This window comes from Daldinia childiae (assembly GCF_008694065.1).
Source record: "Daldinia childiae strain JS-1345 chromosome Unknown Scaffold3, whole genome shotgun sequence".
Classification (NCBI taxonomy): domain Eukaryota; kingdom Fungi; phylum Ascomycota; class Sordariomycetes; order Xylariales; family Hypoxylaceae; genus Daldinia; species Daldinia childiae.
This window is the reverse complement of record NW_022984644.1, coordinates 3,505,304-3,527,652: the sequence shown is the minus strand read 5'-3', so window position 1 is coordinate 3,527,652 and position 22,349 is coordinate 3,505,304. Positions and strand designations below refer to the sequence as shown.

The 22,349-nt window shown below is 46.1% G+C and overlaps 10 protein-coding genes across 11 annotated transcripts; 5 read left to right on the top strand and 5 right to left on the bottom strand.

The window, feature by feature from the left end:
• Nucleotides 1–368: 368 nt before the first annotated feature.
• GL218_03677 (uncharacterized protein) lies at nt 369–2,546 on the top strand (the record flags this gene model as incomplete). The annotated part of the gene is made up of 3 exons (XM_033580250.1): nt 369–1,146; nt 1,378–1,608; nt 1,714–2,546. 3 exons carry the CDS (start codon nt 369–371, stop codon nt 2,544–2,546), a joined length of 1,842 nt encoding a protein of 613 aa, XP_033436635.1.
• Nucleotides 2,547–3,339: 793 nt separating this feature from the next.
• On the bottom strand, nt 3,340–4,579 carry GL218_03676 (uncharacterized protein; the record flags this gene model as incomplete). Its single annotated transcript, XM_033580249.1, has 3 exons — nt 3,340–4,094; nt 4,147–4,296; nt 4,354–4,579. 3 exons carry the CDS (start codon nt 4,577–4,579, stop codon nt 3,340–3,342), a joined length of 1,131 nt encoding a protein of 376 aa, XP_033436634.1.
• Nucleotides 4,580–7,360: 2,781 nt separating this feature from the next.
• Nucleotides 7,361–9,263, top strand: GL218_03675 (putative rhamnogalacturonate lyase A; the record flags this gene model as incomplete). Of its 2 annotated transcripts, XM_033580248.1 has the most annotated exons (5): nt 7,361–7,419; nt 7,606–8,038; nt 8,103–8,290; nt 8,361–9,006; nt 9,069–9,263. In XM_033580248.1, the coding sequence occupies 5 exons, from the start codon at nt 7,361–7,363 to the stop codon at nt 9,261–9,263; spliced, it is 1,521 nt and encodes a 506-aa protein (XP_033436637.1). The 2 variants fall into 2 exon arrangements, with proteins under 2 accessions (XP_033436637.1, XP_033436638.1); XM_033580247.1 differs by lacking the exons at nt 7,361–7,419; nt 7,606–8,038; nt 8,103–8,290 and having other exon boundaries at nt 8,842–9,006.
• A 350-nt stretch (nt 9,264–9,613) lies between these two features.
• GL218_03674 (uncharacterized protein) lies at nt 9,614–11,038 on the top strand (the record flags this gene model as incomplete). Its single annotated transcript, XM_033580246.1, has 3 exons — nt 9,614–10,178; nt 10,232–10,629; nt 10,694–11,038. 3 exons carry the CDS (start codon nt 9,614–9,616, stop codon nt 11,036–11,038), a joined length of 1,308 nt encoding a protein of 435 aa, XP_033436636.1.
• A 328-nt stretch (nt 11,039–11,366) lies between these two features.
• GL218_03673 (Isoflavone reductase like protein) lies at nt 11,367–12,489 on the bottom strand (the record flags this gene model as incomplete). The annotated part of the gene is made up of 4 exons (XM_033580245.1): nt 11,367–11,612; nt 11,679–12,005; nt 12,060–12,341; nt 12,397–12,489. The coding sequence occupies 4 exons, from the start codon at nt 12,487–12,489 to the stop codon at nt 11,367–11,369; spliced, it is 948 nt and encodes a 315-aa protein (XP_033436631.1).
• Nucleotides 12,490–13,109: 620 nt separating this feature from the next.
• On the bottom strand, nt 13,110–14,022 carry GL218_03672 (3-oxoacyl-[acyl-carrier-protein] reductase FabG; the record flags this gene model as incomplete). Its single annotated transcript, XM_033580244.1, has 3 exons — nt 13,110–13,127; nt 13,194–13,847; nt 13,915–14,022. The coding sequence occupies 3 exons, from the start codon at nt 14,020–14,022 to the stop codon at nt 13,110–13,112; spliced, it is 780 nt and encodes a 259-aa protein (XP_033436630.1).
• A 507-nt stretch (nt 14,023–14,529) lies between these two features.
• Nucleotides 14,530–16,398, bottom strand: GL218_03671 (Beta-1,2-xylosyltransferase 1; the record flags this gene model as incomplete). The annotated part of the gene is made up of 1 exon (XM_033580243.1): nt 14,530–16,398. The coding sequence occupies one exon, from the start codon at nt 16,396–16,398 to the stop codon at nt 14,530–14,532; it is 1,869 nt and encodes a 622-aa protein (XP_033436633.1).
• A 1,228-nt stretch (nt 16,399–17,626) lies between these two features.
• Nucleotides 17,627–19,354, bottom strand: GL218_03670 (putative exonuclease V, mitochondrial; the record flags this gene model as incomplete). The annotated part of the gene is made up of 2 exons (XM_033580242.1): nt 17,627–18,867; nt 18,946–19,354. 2 exons carry the CDS (start codon nt 19,352–19,354, stop codon nt 17,627–17,629), a joined length of 1,650 nt encoding a protein of 549 aa, XP_033436632.1.
• A 903-nt stretch (nt 19,355–20,257) lies between these two features.
• On the top strand, nt 20,258–20,919 carry GL218_03669 (f-box domain protein; the record flags this gene model as incomplete). The annotated part of the gene is made up of 2 exons (XM_033580241.1): nt 20,258–20,574; nt 20,685–20,919. 2 exons carry the CDS (start codon nt 20,258–20,260, stop codon nt 20,917–20,919), a joined length of 552 nt encoding a protein of 183 aa, XP_033437380.1.
• A 539-nt stretch (nt 20,920–21,458) lies between these two features.
• Nucleotides 21,459–22,212, top strand: GL218_03668 (putative integral membrane protein; the record flags this gene model as incomplete). Its single annotated transcript, XM_033580240.1, has 3 exons — nt 21,459–21,531; nt 21,688–22,077; nt 22,133–22,212. 3 exons carry the CDS (start codon nt 21,459–21,461, stop codon nt 22,210–22,212), a joined length of 543 nt encoding a protein of 180 aa, XP_033437381.1.
• Nucleotides 22,213–22,349: the final 137 nt, after the last annotated feature.

The following is a 22,349-nucleotide window of genomic DNA, read 5'->3' as shown; positions in this document are numbered from 1 at the left end:
AGTATAAGCATAGGCTTGTTCTTGTTTTTATATCTCAGGCCATATTACAAGCCAAGTAGCATGTGCGACATGCTAAATACCGCCAAGAATATACAGCAAGGCTCGATACTACCTCCTGGTACATTGGATCCATATATTTCTGTGTACGCTCTGACTCCTAGGTGGCTATGCTACAGCTGAAGTGTAATAGTAGCACGATTTAGTAAGACCATTCGTTTATAGAATCATTAATTCTTGAATTGAAAACCCCAACTCTCTTCAACCGACTTCTTTTTAGCTTGAAAGCTAATGCCAAATACATATCTAGAGTTCATATTTACAGATTGCGATTAGTTGCGTCCTGCTTATGTCACCCTATAACCGACGAGATGAAGAGGGAAATTAACGTGACCAATGAGTCCTATCCAGAAAATCCACAGCTAGAGCAGTACACTGCAATGCCAGCCGAGTTTAACCAGGAGTCCGCCAACAGGTTAGGAGAAGAATTAAGATATAATTCCTACTATGATATTAGCTCCGGGAATCGAAATGCAGGCTCTGGCAACAGGAATTCGGCATATGATAGCCTACTGATGGAACCGATAAATGAGCCAGGAGTAGATGAAAAGAAATCCGTTGTCAGGGGTCCTCGACGACGACTATTCAGAAGCTGGATGTGGGAAATCGGCGCATGCTTTCTTAGCCTCGCTAGTATTGCATCCGTGATAGCGGTTCTATCCGTCGAAAACCACAAACCCCTGGATCAGTGGGATTGGAGCATAGGTCCGACAGCTGTAGTATCCTTCATCGCGACGATCGCGAAGTCCGCCATGTTAGTCGCTATAGCTGAGGTTCTTAGCCAACTTAAGTGGCAGCATTTTCATGGCCAGAGCCATCCTCTGATTGACGTTGAGATTTTCGATGGGGCTAGTCGGGGACCATTAGGGGCGTTCCAGCTCTTGTGGAGGAAAAATATTCGGACGCTGCTGGCATCCTTGGCTGCGATCGTTGTTATAGTGTCAATGCTCGTCGACCCGTTCGTGCAATTGGTTTTTGAATTTCCTGCTCTGTCCCAGCCGGTTTCGACTGCCAGCGCACTCTTAAATCAGACGCAAGTATACGATCCGAATGGGTATATCATAGATGCCCATCTTACGGGGACTACAGGTAAGTTAAGGCACTTTTGTTATGACTTATAACATTATAAAGGTTAAACAAGAATCGCGATTGGCACATTACCTAGTCAAGAAATGGATGCAATGGATACAATGGGTGTATCATTGGCCAAGGCGTGAAGTTATCAGAGTCCTGTTGACTTCCGGGGTTTCCCCTATTATTTCTCTTAGGCACTTGGGCATATGGTATCAAGTTCAAGCGTTAACTAATATCAAACTACAGCGTCGGCTGTCAACGCACAGATGCAAGCAGCAATTATCAAAGCAGTTTCCGAACAGCCACAACCGCCCGCAGCTACCTGCAGCACTGGAAACTGTACATGGCCTCCTATCACCACACTTGGGGTCTGCGCCGACTGTACAGATGTTACGCCACAAGTCAATATAAGTTGCCCCGGCCCCACGGAAGCAAATCATGGGCAGTATCAATGTGACTACGGCATGCCGTCGGGACGTAATATATCTAGCTTTATGTTCCGTGCCGGTGCTTCAGGCGATGTTTTCCCTACGAGGTGGAATTCTTCTGCCCTTTCGCTTGGCAATAATCCCGGGGATGCAGGCTCAGATGCGCTCTTGGCCTACGTAGAAGCTGTGCAACTCAAAGCAGCATTTGATTATGGTACTGACGACATGTCATCGATACTTCGGCAGCCAACTGCTTGGACGTGTACCTTCGCCCTTTGCGCTAAGACTTACGACAGTCTAAGCATGACGAATGGAGAAATTAGCACCTCGACACCAACCGAAAACCTTATGGTTCTCACCGGCAATATTACCAATGGAACTACACCTGTAGGGGGAGGACTTTCTGGCTTGTCTTTTTACCAAGGGCTGAGGGCCAACTCCAGCTCGTCTTCGGAAGATACGTACCGTATCAACCAAGCAGATTATGCGAATTTGGCAAATTACCTCAGCGAGCTTTTTTCTACAGGTTGGGGCGAAAGAGGGTTTGGGGCGTCGAATCGCGTACAGCAGTCAACTGCACCGAACCTGGGATGGGGGCTCTCAGAAGCCGATGACCTTGCGCAGACGGTCCGAAGCATTGCTGAAGGTATGACGGAGATTATGCGAAACAGCCGCAACAGCACGCCTATAGCAGGAGAGGCGCTCCGTACTCAGGTCTACATCGAAGTCCAGTGGGGATGGGTTGCATTACCTATTACCCTCATCGTACTAAGCCTCTTCCTCCTCGTGGTCATGGTTGTAAGGACTCATAGGAGCGACTTACCCGTCTGGAAGAGCTCTAGCATAGCCCTCCTTTCTCACGAAGTGAATGGCTGGACTCCTGGGAGTGGAGTCATGCGAGAGACCTCCACACTGAATAAGGAGGCAAGAGATATATCGGTCAGGCTGCTGAGCGACTCACAGGACATGAGGTTCGTCAAGAGTTAAGGAATATAAGAAGATTATGATCGGGATGACGAATGTATGAAATGGATATTAAATATAAATCAGAATTATGAGTATAAACGGTTATTTATTAGCCTCGTCTTTAGGTAATTTTCTAATGGGAGTATTCTGACCTAATAGTTGATGAAATTGTGATAAGAAAACTAACGATGGATTTTGAAGGCCTAGAGTGGTCTTTTGATCCTGAACCGAAAGTGATCAGCCGATCAGGGGTTTCTTTAGATCTGCTGTGTATAGGAGGTACTTACCCGAGTATACTGGGCGATGTAGCGCATTTGTAGCTCAGCCTCTATTTACTGCCGACGGCATATACATTAGATGCAAATGTAGGAGATATTAAAGACGTTATAGTGAATGGCGTGTCCAAGAAGCGCGATGGGAAGCTCGTCATCAAGCATTCAATAGGATACGGACGGGATTAACCAGGCGAAAGTTCAATTGTAATAAAAAATAAATATAAATCCAAAGCATGTTGATTATTATGATAAATTTAGCTGCCAATTTACAAATGATTATTTGGCAAGTCTTATATTACAACGCCAAGTGGTCATAAGCAACAAGGGGCATATCATCACGGGCGTAAGAGGACTTCTAGTAAAGAGCAACCAAGTTCGGGTGGTGTATAATTCTATCGAAATAAATGTACTAAAATGAATGTGAACATAGTCGTACGTATGTTACAAGTCTAGAGCGCGCCTGAAGAACGCGAAATCATGGAATTTGGTATCTCTTCTCGCCAAAGTCCGTCCATCAAACCATCAGAATCTTAGTTAAATTATGCCGAGGTCGAAGCAGGCGGGGCTGATGTGCCGCTGGGGATTCCGCTCGGCACGCCGCTCGGAGGAGGACCTCCAGGGCCGCCGGCACCGGAATCGGGGTTTGCGACACCGCCTTCCTTGTAGTAGAAAGCAGCCGGAGTCACCGACTGAGATGAGGTGGCATTGATACCGAAAGCGACCCAGGCGAAGAGACCATCAGTGATGCTGTCGCCGAGAAGCGTGTATTCAAAGAACGGGTCAACACCTTCGGTTGCCGTCTCCTGGCTTAGAATACCGTCTTCGGCATTCGTGGTCAGCTCTTGGGAGTTGGTAGAGTACGGCGCGGTAAGCTCGACGGAAGAAATCAGATCTTGGTCGAAGAAAGCTTGACCGACGTGGCTGGCGCTCACGTTGTTACCAAGGGTCGAGTTGCCCAAGAGCACGGCATTCTGGTGAATCATGATGTGGATGTGAGTGGCGCGGCCCGTATAGTGCCCGGGGAATATGGACTCGAACTGAGCGACGCCGTCGGAATCAGTCTTTTGGATACCGCGGAGCCAGGTATTGTTAATGTTAGTCTCGTCTGAAGAGTCTCCGTTACCGCTTGCGACGATACCGCCGTATACGCCGGTAGCATTGCAATGCCACATCTCTACATAGACGTCGGTAACGGGCTCGCAGGTGTTGACGTCGATTACTTGATAGTCGAGGATGGTATCAACTCCAGCCTGGTCCTCGATGATATTTTGTCGGACATACTCGCCACCGACGTCTTAATCCGGCATTAGCAATTATCACTCGTTGGTACGATCTAGGGCACTTACAGTAGGGACCCTGAGTGACTTCAGGGGTTAAGAGGCAGGAATTATACCCGGCGAAAAGGGTGGCGGCGCTGGTGGAGGGCGTGTAGCCAAGGTCGGTAGAATTGTGGCTAGTAGCCAAGATAGAGTCGAGGTCGCGTTTCTTCAAGCCCCCTATAGGAAGAAGTCAGCATTTGCAGGTCATAATAGGCGCGCAAGACCTTCACATACTCTTAGCCCGAGCTTTTTGGAGCATGGCAGCTCGGCGCTGGACGTTACGATTTGCGACGCCGCGTGCTTTCAGCTGAGAAGCGCAGTGGTCTAAGCTGGTGCGCTTAACGGAGCCGAGAAATTCGCGACGCTCTTTAACTTCTTCGGAGATGTCGTGGCCGGGATGAGCAACAGCAGAGCCGGCTAGCAAGGCTAAGCCAGAGATGATGGATGTAGAGAATCTCATTTTCGCTGGTCAATAAAAAACAATTTTGATATAAATACTAGTAAACGAAGGGAGTATGACTGATAGTCTTTTGATATAAGAGAGCGATGAATCTTGGTGCTCGTATTGTGTTAAATAGACCCGGCCATCGTCGCTCACTTATACTGCTTCACTTCTACTCCATGATGATATCCCATTCTTCTCTTGGCGTTTCTCAAACAACCTGTGGGTCAAGATTCATCATCGTGAGATCTTGGCAGCTGAGGATTACGTATGTATTAGAGATGTTATTATTGGTTGCTTCATGGGGCGCAAGGGTGAATATCATATAGATTTGATCAAGTCTATCCGACACGGCTATGTAGTGGGTTACACTGTTCCCAAAACGGACCTCGTCCGTGATGAGCCCGGCATTCGATATCCTGCAACCACAGGGCTAACAACTAGACCAGGGGTTATCCCGAAGTTCTTACAACAACTGCCGCCAGGTTTCTACCAATGATAATTATTGTATAACAAAGTCGGTCGTAGGAAATAATCCACTTTCTATCTTAAGACCAAAAGCCCGGTAGAAGCTGCGTAAGCCGATCTCAAAGCCTTTTAAAACCCACTTTCATATACTAGCCACTGACTTCTACTCTGGCTTCCAGGGCTTCTCGTGCAAAATATGGGGGGATGTGGGGCATAGACGCGCGTAAGCACCATCTTACCAGGACAATGTTGTCGCGTCAATCAACCTCTCCCTCTTAGATTCTTAGACGTCGAATGTTACATACGCTCCCAACTACTCATTTCCCTACCGAGTGGCGTATAAGATGGGGTACTTATTACTTCATCACGACATTGAGTCAATAGTTATAAAGCGCTATACTAGAATAATCATTAATAAAGTACAATAGCATAAGTCGTGGCATCATAATAACCACATCTGCAAATTGAAAAGAAAACCTCATTAATAGCATGCAGATCACCTTTACAGCAAGGGTATATAAGGTAGCTATCCATTTAAAAGGGGGTATCCTTCTCCTTTTCTTGCTTGCTTTAGCTTCTTACGTTACTCGTGAAGGGATACCATAGTACTTGTATAATTGATCTTTAGACATCGTACTATAGAGATAGGTGTTTTTAACTGGTATCTAAAGGTTGTATAAAGATAATATGATACACTAAGGGGGATCGACATATTCGTTCATCTTTTAATATCAAATAACTATACTTCATGCCTTATTACTTACCGATGCAACCAAGACTTCAACTTTACTCCGTTGATCTATTATTATATCGCAGTCATTCCTTAAGCATGATGCGTGGTCGTTGCCATCCGGGGAAACGAAGACGAAAGCTGGGTAAATACTAAGGCCTAGTCCATACAAACTAAATTCGAGGGACTTTAGAGCTAGTTCTCAAGCTACTACTAAAGCAGTAGTTCGTAGAAAAAAGGGGTTTCGTAAACCTTCATGTCGCTATCCACATGCCAACGTTAGAAGAACAACACATTTATAATCATTTTAAGGATACCTACACGCTCCATGACGCCTTCTCAAGGTACCCCAGTTATGTACCTGACCTATTTGACAGTATGTCTGATTACAGAGCTAGATTGTAAAAGTAAACCAATAAATATAGACACGTAGTATGTCGCAAGGTGGAACCAAACAGCATGGAGACAATTTTGTCGTTCCGCGAGGAACTATAGCCTAGCTACGGCAATCTACTGTCTAGTTGTACACACTGGATATATCTTCTGTTACAGATGCCTCATCTAGAATCTTAAGAGCAGACTGCTATTTAGTAAAATACAGATGCATCCTTACAGCCTATTGACAAAAGAGCTGTTTATCATGTAGCCTCTCTTACAGATATGTATTATCTTGTATTAGCATAGGCAAACCCAAGGTGCAATTCAGGTACCTAAGACGTTGGATTACAACTTCACTCCGCGTCGCCTACTAATCTCTATATAATTGCGTAGGTTAAGGAGCGGGCACTTAAATAAAGAATTCTAGCCAGTCAATTATTTTGTGGTTGCCATATCTTAATTCATTTCATTAAATACCGCCAGATATACCTTTTCATGGCTGTCCATACACAGAGTGAATGTCAGGATAGATAGTATTGGACCTGTAATACCTGGTTTCTACCCTCTTGTGAGGGCGCTGAGCGCCCTTTATATAGGAGATAGACCCCCATAGCTACCCACTTATACCCCGACAAATACTTAGGTAGTTAGGAGATACTCGGATATTTTTGCCTCGTAGAACGACCTTATATTCTGGACATCTTAACGTCATGTTCGATTTCATACTTAGTCCTTTCAAAGCTCTTTAGTAATCTATAAACGTAAAAAATTTGCCTTGGTCCAGCTTAGTCCTAGCCCTCTTCGGTTACATTTGTCCCGATGGAATATTATGTCCGGTGGATACCAGGGTTGTTCGTTGTGCCGCCAGGTGAGGAATTCTGCCGAGGTTGCCGCTCCGCTCGATAGGTCAGGGTAGTCGTACTCCGTTGATGTGATATTTTCCTTATTGGGATTGAGGAAGAATGGACCTAGTGTTCCCGGGTATTAGGGAATTTGATTCTACACGACAGGATTTGTGCGATCTTTGAACGCGTGCGCCGTAACGATACCGCCCCCGGTTTAATTGCTACTACATGGCTTTAGACATAAGTATAAGTGCTGGGTAGGATGTAGGGATTCGAGTATATATGAGTATGCGAAGGGTTGCATATTATGAACATCAATATGCGCCTCGGATAGATCTCTTGGCTCTCTTCAGCGTCTTAGTTGATACACCAGTCACGATGTTAGGCGCATCCGCTTTTCTAGCCTTAGCATGCCTCAGCGAGGGTGCTCTCGCCGCGTTCGGACTTACTACTACAAGTGACAGATACAAGGTTTGAAAATTGTCATTTACGCATCTTAGATTATACAATATCAAGCTAATTATTGCTATACTAGGTTGACACAAATGGCGGATTAGTATTCGAGGTCAATAGGTCCTGACCACTACTCTAGTGATATGACTAGCCAAGCTAAACTATCACAGAGCCAATGGAGATATTACCAGTTTGGTATTCAACGGGGTCGAGTATCAAGGAACCGGAAAGGCATCGGCTATTAATTCAGGCCTCGGGACGTCGCAACTATCCGCAGAGACGATAAGTAACAAGTATATCAAGATTACAGCAAAAGCCAATTCGCTACCCGTAACACAGTACTATATAGCGAAGCCGGATGATCCAACTATCTACATGGCAACATATATCACTGGGGAGGTTGACCCAGGAGAACTCCGATGGCTTGCCCGCCTACGGCAGGAAAATTTGCCTACCGGCGTGCACGGGGACGTCGGCAACACCATCGGTTGTACCGCTTTTGAAGGCAAGGATACGTTTCGATGCCCAAATAAAGAGACTCGCTGCAAGATGTACACGAGCGATCGTTTCATCGATGACCAGATACACGGCGTCTCGGGATCTGTGAGCACCTCGACATAAACTATAACCTATGTAATAAAAAAGCCGACTAACTTCGTTACTGCAGAACGCGGCTGTATGGATGATCATGCCTGGCGTTGCATATGAGACTTCGTCGGGGGGGCCATTCATGCGTGACATCAATAGCCAGACCGTAACCAGCGATCAAGAATTATATTGGTACATGAACAGCGGACATGTTCGAACGGAGCCGTGGCGCTTTGGATTGATGGGACCGTATGCCATGAAGTTTACGTAGGTTCCGAACCCCTTTAACTATCAAAAAAAGAAAAAATCCCATCTTATAACCCTAACAATTTTACAGCAACAAGGCGGACAAGCCTTCTGCTAGCTTAGACACGTCCTTCTTTAGTACTCTCGATATTCAGGGCTACGTACCGGATAACCAGCGTGGTTCCGTCTCCGGTACAGCTTCTGGGGTTCCGAAAGATTTCGAAGCTGTCGTCCACTGGTACAACGACAAATCGCAATATTGGACTAAAGCCGCAAACGGAGCTTTCAAGTCCCCCTTGATGAAGCCAGGCACGTATACCATGAAGCTCTACAAGGGTGAGTACGAGGTAGCCAAAGACACGGTGACTGTTACGGCCGGGAGCGATACGGCCAAGAATATCGCTTCGGCGGAGCCAAATCCCTCGGTCGTGTGGCGTATCGGGAATTTTGACGGACAACCCCTAGAGTTGAAGAACGGAGACAAGATCGAACGGATGCATCCCAGCGATGCTCGCATGGGATCTTGGGGAGGTAATTATACAGTTGGCCAATCCTCCGCGCGCGATTTCCCCATGGCCCTCTTCTCGAAGACCGGCGGCAATGCCAACGTGAACTTCAACCTCGCCGCCAGCCAAGTTCGAGACCTCACGTTGAGGGTGGGAACTACGCTTTCGTTCAAGGGAGGTCGCCCATCTGTAGCTATCGGGAGCTGGACCGGGAAAGACCCTGGTGCTCCGGTAAGTCCATCCAGACCGAGATCGTGCAGTGTTCTTGGCGAAGCTAACATGATATATCTCAGAAATTAATCGATTCTCGCGGGGTTACTCGCGGAGCATATCGCGGATATGGCGAAGTCTACAATTGGACGGTTCCTGCGAGTGCCTTGAAGACTGGGCAGAATACTCTTACGCTTGGTGTATCTGGCTCCGGCGATGCGGACTTCCTCAGTGCAAATTATATCATTGATGCCGTTGAGCTCCAAGGCCCGGCATAAGGTGGTTTAACCATTATCACGAGGCAGACAGCAAACCGGCCATCCACATAGCTATTTTTGTTTATTTTTAATATTGAGAAACCCAAAATGCTGAGTATGTAAAGATGAAAATTTTATCGTATTTTTTATTCTTTCTTCGGTGACGATTTGCGTGTTTTTGTCCTCCGTGATAGAATAGCTGAGTGCCACTGGGACATATAAGGGACCCCCACCATAAGAGCAAATACGCGGTCTCGATGGCGTGCTTTTCTCATCGCAGAACGACCTAGTACCACAGGCTTAGTGCCACTTACAAGTTTATTCAGACAGGAAGCTGACCTTCAATTATATCCTGCGCGAGTATCACTAAAATGGCTGATCCTGAATCTTTTAAAGTTATCATAGCTGGTGGAGGCATTGCCGGCTTGACCTTGGCTCATGCTTTGGAGAAGGCCGGCGTTGACTTTCTTCTGCTCGAAAAAAGAGAAATTGCTCCTCAAACCGGGGCCTCTATCATTATACAATGCCACACTGCGAGGATATTGGAGCAGCTGGGTATTTGGAAAGAAATATGCGCGGCAACGTTTTCGCTCACGGGTCGCCTTCATTTCGATGAACGTGGAAATCTATTTCACAGTTCACCTATTTTCGAGCATGTCGAGAAAGCAACTGGGCGGCCGATCGTGCTTATAGAACGCCGCTTCTGTCTTGATACTCTATATAACGGTCTTAAGGACAAGTCGCGAATTCTCACGAACACCGGCGTAGCGTCATTTTGGGAAGACGAGCACGGCTTAACAGTCTTAACCGACCGCGGGGATAGCATCAGGGGTAGTATTCTCGTAGCAGCCGATGGTGTTCATAGCACAATCCGCGGTCTCTTAGCTAGCGCAGTATCCAATACCGACCCTGAGAGATGCCAATATCTTACCAAAGGTAAGTCAACTTGTTCTCGTAGGGAGGTGTCGCCTTTAACATAATCCTATAAGGGTTCACTTCTGGCTATAGGGCAGTTTTTGGTACGTCGGCAAACGGGACAAGAGATGGTTTGACGAGGCCACTACTACCGGAAGGAATAGTTCACCATGCTTATTACAGGAATATTTCAGGAATCACAGCAGCAGGGGCAAAGGGGCTACTTTTTTGGTTCCTGTTCATAAAGGAAGAAAAATCCTCGACAACGTCCGACTGCCCGCGGTACACAGAGACCGACGCTATAGCAACTATTGAGAAGTATGGAAACCTATCTGCCTGTCCAGGGTACACATTCCGCGACCTATGGGAAGCTAGATCTCACGGAGGAATGGTTTCCATGGAAGAAGGGGTTATTCAGGGGCCTTGGAACAATGGCGGTCGTGTTGTACTTGTTGGAGACTCCATATGCAAGGTAAGACTCGGGCAACTCTTCAATTCTACCCAACTAGTATGTATCAAGTTGACATTTGTTACAGACGACCATCAATTCCGGTTTTGGAGGCAACCTGGCTATTGAAGGGGTCTGCAATCTCGTTAACGGGCTAGTGTCATTGCTGCAAAGAAATCAAACGCCCTCAACCAAAGATATCGTAGCTACCTTTGATAGATACGAGCAAGTACAACGTCCTCGGGCCGATGTTTCTGTAAAGATATCACACTCCACCACGCGATACGAGTCAATGGACTCACTTTGGTTACGATTCTTGCGGTGGCTTTCACCTTGGATCCCTCTAAGCTACCAGGTTAAGAGCTTTCTAAGTTATATGGATCCAGCGCCTATTTTACAATTTCTACCAGATTCCGAACCGGGCAGACCTTGACTCTGGCTAATTTGTTTAAGAGACATGACTAGGAGTTTGAGATATATAACAGACCAAGACTCGAGAGATTAACAAAGCCAACCTACGAGAATCTGCTAGGTTTGGGATGTTAAAGACTTCTTTGCTACAACTTGTTTTCATGAGTTACCGGATGAGCTATAGTTAAGTGAAATAACAAATTGTTATAATCACCAGCTCGGACTCCGGCTCACGTAGCTTTTCTTACCAAGACCCATTCATCCAGTCTAAAAAACATATTGAGCAATTACTTAATCTAACTATCCGATTTAACTACTATAGTACAAGATGAAGTATCCTTAAATGGGCATCAATTCCCATTTAGGATCTCTTGAAGACGGGCTCGTACCGTCTTTCCCTTAACATCTGGATACAACTCCTTGAAATCTAGATATCCCAGATACGATGCGATCTCAGGAGTGTTATCTCCTCGGAGTCCCCACGAATCTATGTACTGATTCAGAATGAGGTTAAACCTGGCAGTTGGATCTCTAGGGTTTTTTTCTAGGGCAGAGCGCGCCGAAGCGATAGCCTTGTGTATCTCGTCTGCGCTCAGCTGGAGTGATGTCATATTAGCTTCACTATTCGTAGGAAGCTTATGGTCCTCAGCTATCTGACTTACATAATTTCTTGTAACCTTTTCTCCGCTGAGCTCCTCCAGCAGGCCCCTTATTTGGATTGGACTGAGTGTTTCGGTATGCGCAAAGACCTTCTTGTTGAGGGTTCTTGGGTCGGCAATGATTTTCGCCACGTACGTCCCGACGTCTGGCAAGTTTGTATAGGCCATGGGTACCGATCCGTCGCCAGGAATTATGTCGAGCACTTTGACACTTACGTGATCTGTTCGGCCTGAAGGTATGGCTGGTACCGACTGGTCGATCCACCACCCAACGTCTATCAAGGTGTACGGCAAATACAAGCGTTGGATAGCTGCCAGGATATCATCTTTCTATGTCCGCGGTCAGTTTCAGGCTAAAGAATAACGCTTAGTATAAAGAAGTACCTCGTCACATATATCCATCACGCCTCGTGGTGCTGGCGTGCTAAAGTTGCATGGCACGAATCTCTTTACGCCAGCTTGTTTCGCCGCCTCGGCCAGAGGTACCTGATCACCCAGGCTAGAGAATACTATACACGATATTATTACATCAATGCCGGTAATCGCTTTAACGAGGTCATCCTTGGGACCGGTCAAGTCCGCAGCTACGATACGAATGCCGCGGCTCTTGAGTTCGTTATTAGCCTCGTTATTGACAGATGTAGGTCGGGCAAGAACAGTGATATCCTAATGATTCTGGTCAGTTAACTGGAAATAATCATTGTATATAAGGGATTCAAACAAATCCCGTCTCGGAAGCTAGCAACCCGTTCAATATTGAGCTTCCCGTTCGACCAGTAGCACCTACGATGCCGACCTTGATTGCTGTAGACATTTTTACTAGGATAAGATGAGAAAAATAAAATAAATATCACGTATCAATATAGTTCCAATATTCTTTTCGATCTTCTCGGTCCTTTATATTCCCATACAACCTCGACTTGGAGTTTTCAGGTCATTACTAATTGATGTCTTGGTTGTGTGTTAAGACGATGGAACTATCGTATGCCAACCCCTTAATTAATAAGCAACACGAGAAACCTCAGGAGGAGCATTTGTCAGCAAGACAATGTAGGTTAGGTGACAGGCAGTGTATTTCCAATCGAAAAAAGTTATGAATGACAGAATAACTCCCATATCTCCAACCATAAGACGCTAAATGAATGAGGGAGCGGTAGTTGTCAAAAGATCCCTGTCGAGTTCAAAAGCGATTCCTCCTGGACCCATATCATCGATTCATCAGCGACAAGGTCAGATAATCATGTATTCTGAGTGCCTCGTGATAAATAGCATGGATCAAGTGTTAGCAAATCCCATGGATTATCTATGAAAAGGTCAACATCTCTATCGTGAATAGTAATGATCATTGCAAGAAGAGAAATACTTACCTAAGAAATATACTATAGAGCAGCCAAGCTGTCCCCGTGAGGAATTCGTAATATCCAACTAGTAAGTCTAATACATAGCATAGCCCTACGCGAATGAACAGTCAGTAATAAATAAGACCCAAAATAGAACGTACGTAATAAATCAACTTACTCCGGAGGCGCAGATCGTTTGGCCTGTAATCCAACCACCATCCTTGCCGGCCAAACTTGCAACTATATTTGCAACTTCGGAAACTGTTCCTATTCGATTTTCGACCGCCGTCTGAGTCCTCTGGAGTTCCACGAGATCTTTCGGGATGTTGTCTAGCATGTCGCTCTGGACGGGTCCTGGATTTACGCAGTTGACCGTTGTTCCATTGCCACCTAACTCGTGGGCCCATGTCCGAGTTAAACCTTCCAGTGCCGCCTTCGAAGATCCGTATAGGCAAAATTTCTTGAAGCCGCCTCTCGAGGCAACGGAACCGATGTTGATAATACGTCCGTGGCTATTCAGGTAAGGTAGAACAGCCTGAGTCAAGAGCAATGGACCGCGCACGTTCAGGTTGTAGACGGCGTTATAATCGTCAACGGTCAGCTCCGCTAGGGTGTTCGCATTTTCCACGCCGGCATTATTAACGAGTATGTCGATCTTGAGATTTCGTTCGCTCCATACGAGAAGGTCGCTGATAAGAATTTCGGGGCCTTCAAGGGTACTAAGGTCGACTCGACAAGCATGAGTGCGAGGCTTGTGCGGAAAAGATTCGATAGTTCGGCAAATTTCCTTGACGAGGTCTTCGCTGCTTTTAGACACGTAGGTCAAAATCACCTTAACTCCAAGTTAGTCAATCTATATTCTTTTAATGAAACATTAGGCACTTATAAGAAGGTCATACTGTTGCTCCTCGGCGCGCGAGCTCCAATGCGATTCCTTTCCCGATACCCCTAGATGCTCCGGTCACGATAGCAACCTTTTTAGAGAGAGGGAGACTAAATTCCGACATTTCAGAGACTCTGGATAGGCAAATATACTTCTAGGTTAGTTTAGACTGTCGAGAGAAGGACTTTCGTTCTACTAAAGTCAATTTAGGCTTGCCCCCTTTTTAAATATACGCTTTGGAAAAGATTGCCGTCATATTCCGATTCGGCTTTGATGCACTAAACGCCGATCGAGTTCCAATATCCGAACCAAGTTTATTGTCACCGATATCCATCGTTCTCATGATCCAGAAGTTTCGTAAACTTCTAGGTTAAAAGGTCGTAGTTGAGCTTATCTCCGCGTGGCCAAGTAACACACTCAACTCAATCCCTAGGTAGCATTATATGACGTTGTGCATTACGATCGTATAGCAAGACTAACATGAGAGAATTGATAACCATGAAAGAAAGGAGTAAGGAAAATAAACATATCGCGGCACAGCATTGATTATCCCAATAGGGTCTCTGGATTAACTAAGAGAAATTAAATATATACAAGCCACATCTACACACACATATATACATATTACTCATTATGCCGGTCTTAAATCATCTATATATCCAAGCATATCCCGTTTCTCGTCACATACGCGTGCAAACTCGAGCAGTAGTCTCCAAACATAAAGCAGCATATCTTCCCTCCTGAGAACCTTTGAGCCCCAAGCCCTACCCTCCTCGGAAATGAAGCGCGCGGAGACATCACCTTTCCTATCCCGAGTAAAATAATCGAGTATGGCATATAGATCCTGAAACGTATTATCCATAGGAGCAAAATGCAGCCACGGAACCAGGCGGTCGTCGTGCCACTCTGCGTATATGGTAGCCTTGAGCGGGAGGGATGTCGACAGCAGAAACCCTCTAAATCTCGCGCTGAAACTGTTCCCGTCGACGTCGGGCATGAACTTGTACTTGTACTGCTCCTTCATGGGCATGCTCTGCACTTCGGAAAAGTAAGGCCGGACGTAGGTGCAATTAGAATCCTCCGGGAAGCAGAGGAGATTGACAAACCCAGCGTTGGAGAACTCGTGCAACCAAGAACCAACGGCTCCCTCGCGCCGTCGCGGGAAGTCGTACTTTTGCATCGGCGGCATCTCGAAGGTCATGGCGCGGGAGCTATGCTCCTCTATTCCCGACACGGTTGTCCCGTTCAGCATTTCTATAAGTCGATGCCGCTGGAAATGAAACCAGTTCTCTTTTTTATTTCGGCCCCCCGACGCGACACCCCGCCACACGACGCCGTTAGTCTTCTTCCACCAGGACGGCCCGTGAGTATCTCCGCCGGAATAGAAAGGGTCGTTTGTCAAGTACATGGCGCCGGGGATAAGTATCTCGTTATTTACAGGTAGCTTGCATCCGCCGAACAATGGGATAAGCTCTTTGCTCGTTGACATCGTCAGGGGCTCGACGAATGTGCCGTGCATACCACGGAGGTGGGGCTGGACGCAGGGATCTGTAGCGGCGGTAAAGTTACGTATATATCCTTTGTACGAGTACTCAGGTTCCCAGTCTTCTGGGAACACAGGCGGCTCCTCCAAATTTTGAATTGGTGTCACATTACGTGATGGAGAATCGGGAGCGCAAGCCACTCGTGTAAGGTCCCAATAACTTCCTCCAAGCCAATTCGGATTATAAGGAGAAGCACCGTCGGCTTTAGCATCAACTTCAGCAAGTCCGCTATATTTCGTCACCACCTCGTCGAGGGACTTTGCCGAGCGGCTTGCCTGCTCTTTCTCCATTAGACTCGCCATATCTTCCCAAGGAACGATCAGCCGAGATTCGTCCATATAATTAATAGGCATATCGACGTCCGGTAACCACGACGCAGCCTCGGCCACCAAGCCAGTCCATAACTGCAACCAAGGAACTTTGCCCTGTGTGTTGCCTACACCGCTGGCGACGCCTCCGCGAACGCGTACGACATAATCCCAGGACGCGGCTCGTTCGGCAGTCGTCCGGGGGTCGAGGCCCCAGAACGGCGCAATGTCAGCATATATCCTGTCGAAGAAAGACTCGACGATTATCGCCTCGTGTTCCGTCGCATACTGGAACCAAGCATCAAACCCCGGAGGAGGATGTCGCCCTCGTCGCTCGCGATAGCGGGCTGCAGCCGCGGGAAGATCGAAGCTTCGCTGCTTCAGCAAGTTCTCGTGGAAAGTGTGCGCGTCGCTGATAAGGTGATCGATGGGATGGTCCGCTGTGCGATTCCAAAAGTATTCGAAGTAATGGGATCCAGTATTACGGAGAAAACCCTCGGGACGGCGGAACAGGAAGATGCCGGACAAGGTTATAGAGACGATAAAGGCGACGGCAGCATAGCGAAGTATAGATTGCCACCTTAGAGAACAGATGCGACTGTCTGGGAGGCTAGCTAGCCTGTCGCGAATATTATGGGCGCTTAACATCGAAACTTGACGATATGGGAGAAGGGGGGTTTTTTTTTTCTTTTTTTTTCTCTTTCAGTTTTTTATCTTTTACTATCTCGACTAATTAATCAAAATAGGTATAGACCTAGCAGACTTCATGATGATGACTGCAGATCGAAGCGAGGCGAAAACAATGTACAAAGATCGCTACGAGTAAAAAAAGAATGGAATGAATTATTTCATATGAGTGAATCAAGAGGCACCAAAAAAAAAAGAATCTCAAAGTTCTCATCAACGCGATTCCTCGATGCCACCATGCCACCACCACCCCCTAACCTAGTCGTAGTACTTATGCCTAACCCATCAAGCCAAATTTCACGCCGCTTGCTATTGTAACTATACTAATGATGATGATGTTAGGTAGTTTCGAAGCAAGCACCAATCGAACGGGAGCGTTGTAGTCTTGGCTGATTCCTTTACCCCAACTTCATGATAAAGAGAACATGTACTCACTACATCTCACTACATACACTCGACGAACTCAAAGCTGCCGATCGTCGATCAGATGGCAAGGAACTATTAGGTACTCGGTACAAAACCATTGGAATCGGGCGAAGCGAGAGGGATGGGAACCATGTTGATGTAACCTATTTTGGGATTAGTCAGTCGCCATATCCGCAGGCTTCTCTCATACATTCCTAGCTGCCTTGTCTGTTCAGCCAGTTGTATCTTACCATTTACCTATTTGCTCTCCACTCTCTAGTCTAATCGTGATGGCGGAACAGGGGTCTTCGGGAAGAACCCCCCAGCCCCTTCATTCAAACGTACTAAGATACCTACTCGCAAATTAGGTCTTAGAAAGAAGTAATTCGTATATCATAGCGAATTACCTATGTATTTATGATCATGTGGCATCATAAAGAACAAAGTATGACGGGACGCATAGTTATAAGGTACTTGGTTCATAATCAAACTTATTAGGCATTCAAAGTACTCATTTCCTCAGTATATTACATAGTTGTGGTATGTTTGTTTTAAGTTTTAAGCCTCGTATAATAGGGTTCGCTCAAGACTGTCGTGAATATTATTGGTAATAATCTGCTAGGATCTTGATGAGTTCGTCTGAACTCTCAACCCAAGGCCTAGTTTACGGATAACAAAAAACAACTTGGTCAGCGAAGCTATTAGATATATATATTGGAATCTTAGCTATTAGACAGCCAACTAAATTAAATATCAAGGTCAAGCCAAGCTAAAGGCCAAAATGTTAAGTCCTTACGCCTGTGATGCCCCTTTTGTTCCGTAAAAATTCGGTCTCTTTGTCCTTTCGCCATTGACAACTTTCCGCAAATTCACATGACCTACACTTATAAGTCTCTTCGATAGAAACACCCTCGGCGTCCCTCTCGCCGCGCCACCACTCGAGGTTCCGTCCGAGGTACCCTTCTAAAGCCTCGGGATCGTTAGGAAACGAATTATTACCAAGAATGCGACCATCCTCCCTGTGGCGATACTGGACAGCGAGAAGTTCGCCGATGGTGGTGGCGCCCTGCGGAAAGGTTTCGCGTAGTTCGGACTGTAATAGCGGAAGTATCTGCGTAATGGATCGATATTTGATTAGATCTTGAGGAAGCTGGTTTGAAGACGGATCCGACCAATCGGTATTACACTCGCTACGCGTAGAATGAGACGATGAAGCACCCCCAACATCCGAATCCGCGTCGTAAAATATCTCATCGTGTAAGTCACCTACCTGAGCCATGAAAGCATCAGAAAATAAGGCATCAGCTGTAAGGCCATATCGATCCAAAATAGCAGTAAAATCTACGACACCAGAGGCCATCTCGCCCAAAAGTCGATGATACAAGAATAACTGGACCCTGGCGGGCCTGAGGGCGGCGCCGGTAGGCAGTCTATCCGAACCTCTTGTTTTGACATCAGTCAAGTAAAACTTTTTACGAGGCGGTTCCAAAAAATCTGTCATGGACGTCTGCTGTTTTTGGTGGCTTGCGGTGAAGCCCTTGGATGATTCGGATTGGCTGAGCTCTTGCTCAAAAGCGGCGTTTGGACTATCATGGCTCACTTCGTCTATGATGCCGTTTACGACTTGACCTTCGATGATCCCCCACACTTCAAGCTCTCTGGTCATGCCGATATCCCGGAGTGCGCGGAGGCCTTGGATGACGTTCCATATTCGTAGTGCAAACGCCTCTTCTTTGGTGGTAATGCTGACTTGGACCGTGGTATGTACCTGGTCTTCCAAGGTTTGATGGACACGAGTGCCACCCCGCATCGCCGCCGTTCTCGTCTTCCTCCCTCCAGGTAAAAGGGTAAGCGTGTACCAGTACTGTAGCTCGCACCAAGCACCAGAAGAGAAGTCGGAGACCGTGAGCGGCTTTTTGGGAAAAGAACGGAAACGCTGCAGGGGAGAAGGGACATCTTTCGAAGGCTCGGTGGATTCTAATTTGGACGTTGTATTAGATTTAGGATCGGATATGATACGACTCACTAAGCGCTAGTAGTTAGTTAGACGTGCCATGTACTAAATATGAATATATATATATATATGTTGCTTAGAGAACTCACGATCTGGGTATTGGACGCCACCTAATGGCAAAGGTGGTGCTACATATGAATTCGAGTTGAGAGATTCGTGAGCAGCCGTAGGTTCTTCGATTTTAATGGGAAGAGTACCGTTGGAGCGAGTATACAAACTTGGCACATGGCGCTTATCATCTTGGGTAGGCAGCACGGGCGGGATAGACAAGCTACTAGCAGTCGTCGCAGTAGTGCTGGTGGGTGAGGCGATGGGAGAAACGATAGGTGAGACGAGTTGCGTAGATTTGGGAGCGGTAGTTATAGTGTTGTTAAGCAATGGTGTATTATTCCCTAAGTCCTTTAAGAGCTTATTTACAATATCTTCCTCTCCTATTGAAAAGTCAGATCCGTAGTCACTCTCGCCGTCGTCCAAGGTGGGGGCAGCTGAGGGAGCCATGGATATCAGCTATTCGGCCAGCAGACCATCACGCTGTATTATACGTTAAAGTAAAGATATATAAGCTATCAGCTAGCGCAGTTATAATATAGACAGTAGAAGTCGAGTCATGATCGACTCAAATTCTTCTAGGATGTTGACGACATTTAGAGTCAACAATGCATTGATGATTTGATTACTTTGGTACCTAGGTAGATGTAGTATCTAGATGCAGTACCTAAAGTGGTGGGGGATTAGGTACATTCTCCTCTCGACGCGCTAAAGCAGCCTAGTCAGTTGCGCAGTCGCGTCATCACATGGCCACTTAGATGCATTGTAAGCAGGGTTACATGTAGGCAGCCGCTGGACGATAGCCTTTAGGTACCTACCTCAGGTACAGGCAGAAAGAAAAAAAAAGGGGGGGTTAGGAACAGCAGTAAGTAACTCTCGAGTACTACAACTCGTTTAGATTTCAACATCGAAATTTAATCCAACTGATTTTCAACTCACTTATTTTTTGGAATAGTATATTACGTTGATGCCTAGTGATTACATCGCCACAAACTACCTAACACATCCACATGCACATCGAGCGAGCCATGCCAGACTCTCAAACAGAACAGAACAGATTTAAGCATTAACAGAGCTAAGCATTTAGGCAGCAAGATGATACAAAGCAAATGAAATCTCTCCTTCGCGTTCAGATGCAACAGCCCTAGCTAATCAACAGTTTCGTTTCATTGAGAGCGTTTTGCAGTTGGTTGTCTTCAATTCGCTCTTTTTATTTTTCATATTTTTTTTTCAATCGTCAACCGGGTTGGCCTAGGTACCTAGATAAATACCTATCTATGTCCACTTAAACACGCCAATTCGATAGTAACGGGCTCAACCTTGACAATAAGGTTGCAACCCATCTAATAAACAATGGACATTATTCACCGTGGTCGTATGTTCCAATTAGGCCTAGATGGAAACCCAGTTACCAAATCTCACTCTGGCGGGGCAGCAAGAAGCTTTGAAAATTTACCACCAGAAATACATCTCTTGATCAGCCGACATCTCACGTATCCCGACGCCTTATCTCTAAAGCATGTCAGTAGATATTTCTACTGCCTAGTTGATACCGGGCTTAAGCTCAAGGTGGACTGGCTGATCGAGCGTCGGAGCTTGCACTTGGAGTGTCCAAACGATCGTCGCTGCGACCTGGGAAGCGACTTGAAGTTCTGCAGAGGTAGCGTCAGGTAAGGATTGTGCGGCGTGCTTAGAGACGAATATTCCGAGGCGGTAGCCTCGTATTGTCCTAGGTGAATAACGGCGTTGAGAAAGTGGCGTTACTAAATATTGATTTCAGGTTACTCATGCAGCGGCGCCGCGAACACGCAGAATGTGAATCCCGTCCCGGTTTGGGGTGTCTCGTATATGGGACGGCAAAATGTGCACATCGGCGCCAGCTGAAATGGCGCATCAAGCGATGGCTCCGCTCCCGTCTTACTATCGAACTCTGGTGGTGTCTGGTGCCCCTGGTTCCCGTTCTTTTAGGATGTCTATGGGTAGCAGAATTCGCAAGATGGCACGCCGAAGAATGAATTGTATTTAGCGGGTTGGACATTATGATACCGAAATGACTATTAAGCTATATTATACAATTTGAAAGTCTTGAGAGGTAAAGAGCTGAAACGAACTAATATATATTGCCCTGTTCGTACTCTACACCAGACTGAGGCTACATCTCTATCTTAATATATGTTACTTGTCCTCGTGAAGATCTTAGAGAGATTCTAGATCGATTAATGAATTTTCGACGGCCCATTATACGAGGCTACTCAAGTTGACTCGAAGTCTTCATATCACCCACGTTCATGAATAGGGGGAGCATTGCACCGTACAAATAGACAGTAAATGTATTATTCCGCACATGGCATGTTTTCCAACCTATAATTTTAGATACAATCTTAACGACGTTCCCACTCAACCCTGAGATTTATACCTGAACCGATACATATACCTTTATCATTTATTTAGTTTATATAGGTAACTACATACAATAACTTATTTTTTTATTCCTAATTAGTTATACTGTTATTATACTGCTTGTACTTTTACGACCCTCACCTCCCACTCCATCATGTCTTCAACGAGGCACTGGTTAGACAAGGTCTACCTTGTGTATTTCCTTATCCATCTACCCGTCTTATTCTGTAAGTATATGATAAAATATTTTTTTTACTTGTTTCTGTAAGATATGTTTGAATGAAAATCGAGGCTTTCCAAATGAATATTATTATTTCTGGCAACATGACAGCTAGATACCATATATCCCCCCAGCTTATGATTCTCTCATCTAACATCCGCAGGTGTTGACCTCGTACCCCTCTACCCAACATCTCTCTGGGTACCACCCTCGTCACCATTTCACTTTCTATACGAGTTGCGGGTCTATTATATAAATACGTACAATGATCAGTTCTTCGCACCGCCACCGGCAACCATCCCGAGCTTCTTCCCGCTATTCGCTTTCCTAGAGCTCGTCTTCCATCTACCGGTGTCGCTATGGGCAGTCCGTGCGTTCTTTAGCGGCGGACTGAACGGTAATGCCGAATTGCTGCTCCTTGTATACGGAATCGAGACAGCATTGACTACCGCGACCTGCATGTACGAGGCATTCCTCTGGGACCCAGCCGTGGTAACCGCTGAGCAGAAGGTGGTACTACTAGGTGGCCTATACGGAGGGTATCTTGCCGTTGGTAAGTTCGATATTGATCAATTGGATGTGCTTAAGGCATACTAACTGTAGAGTAGCTGTCCTGTTGACTGTCGATATGTATACACGCCTGCTGAAACGTGTCAACTCGCTTGATACTAGGAAGAAAATCCAGTAGCATTTAGTCCAAATTCGAAACGCGAAGATGTTAGTGTCATGGGTGGGCATTGCGGAATAGAGGATATGGGTATTGACGTTATTCCATCAATTGCAGCTACCTTTCCCTTCGTTTGGTATCATTGCCGTAACTATATT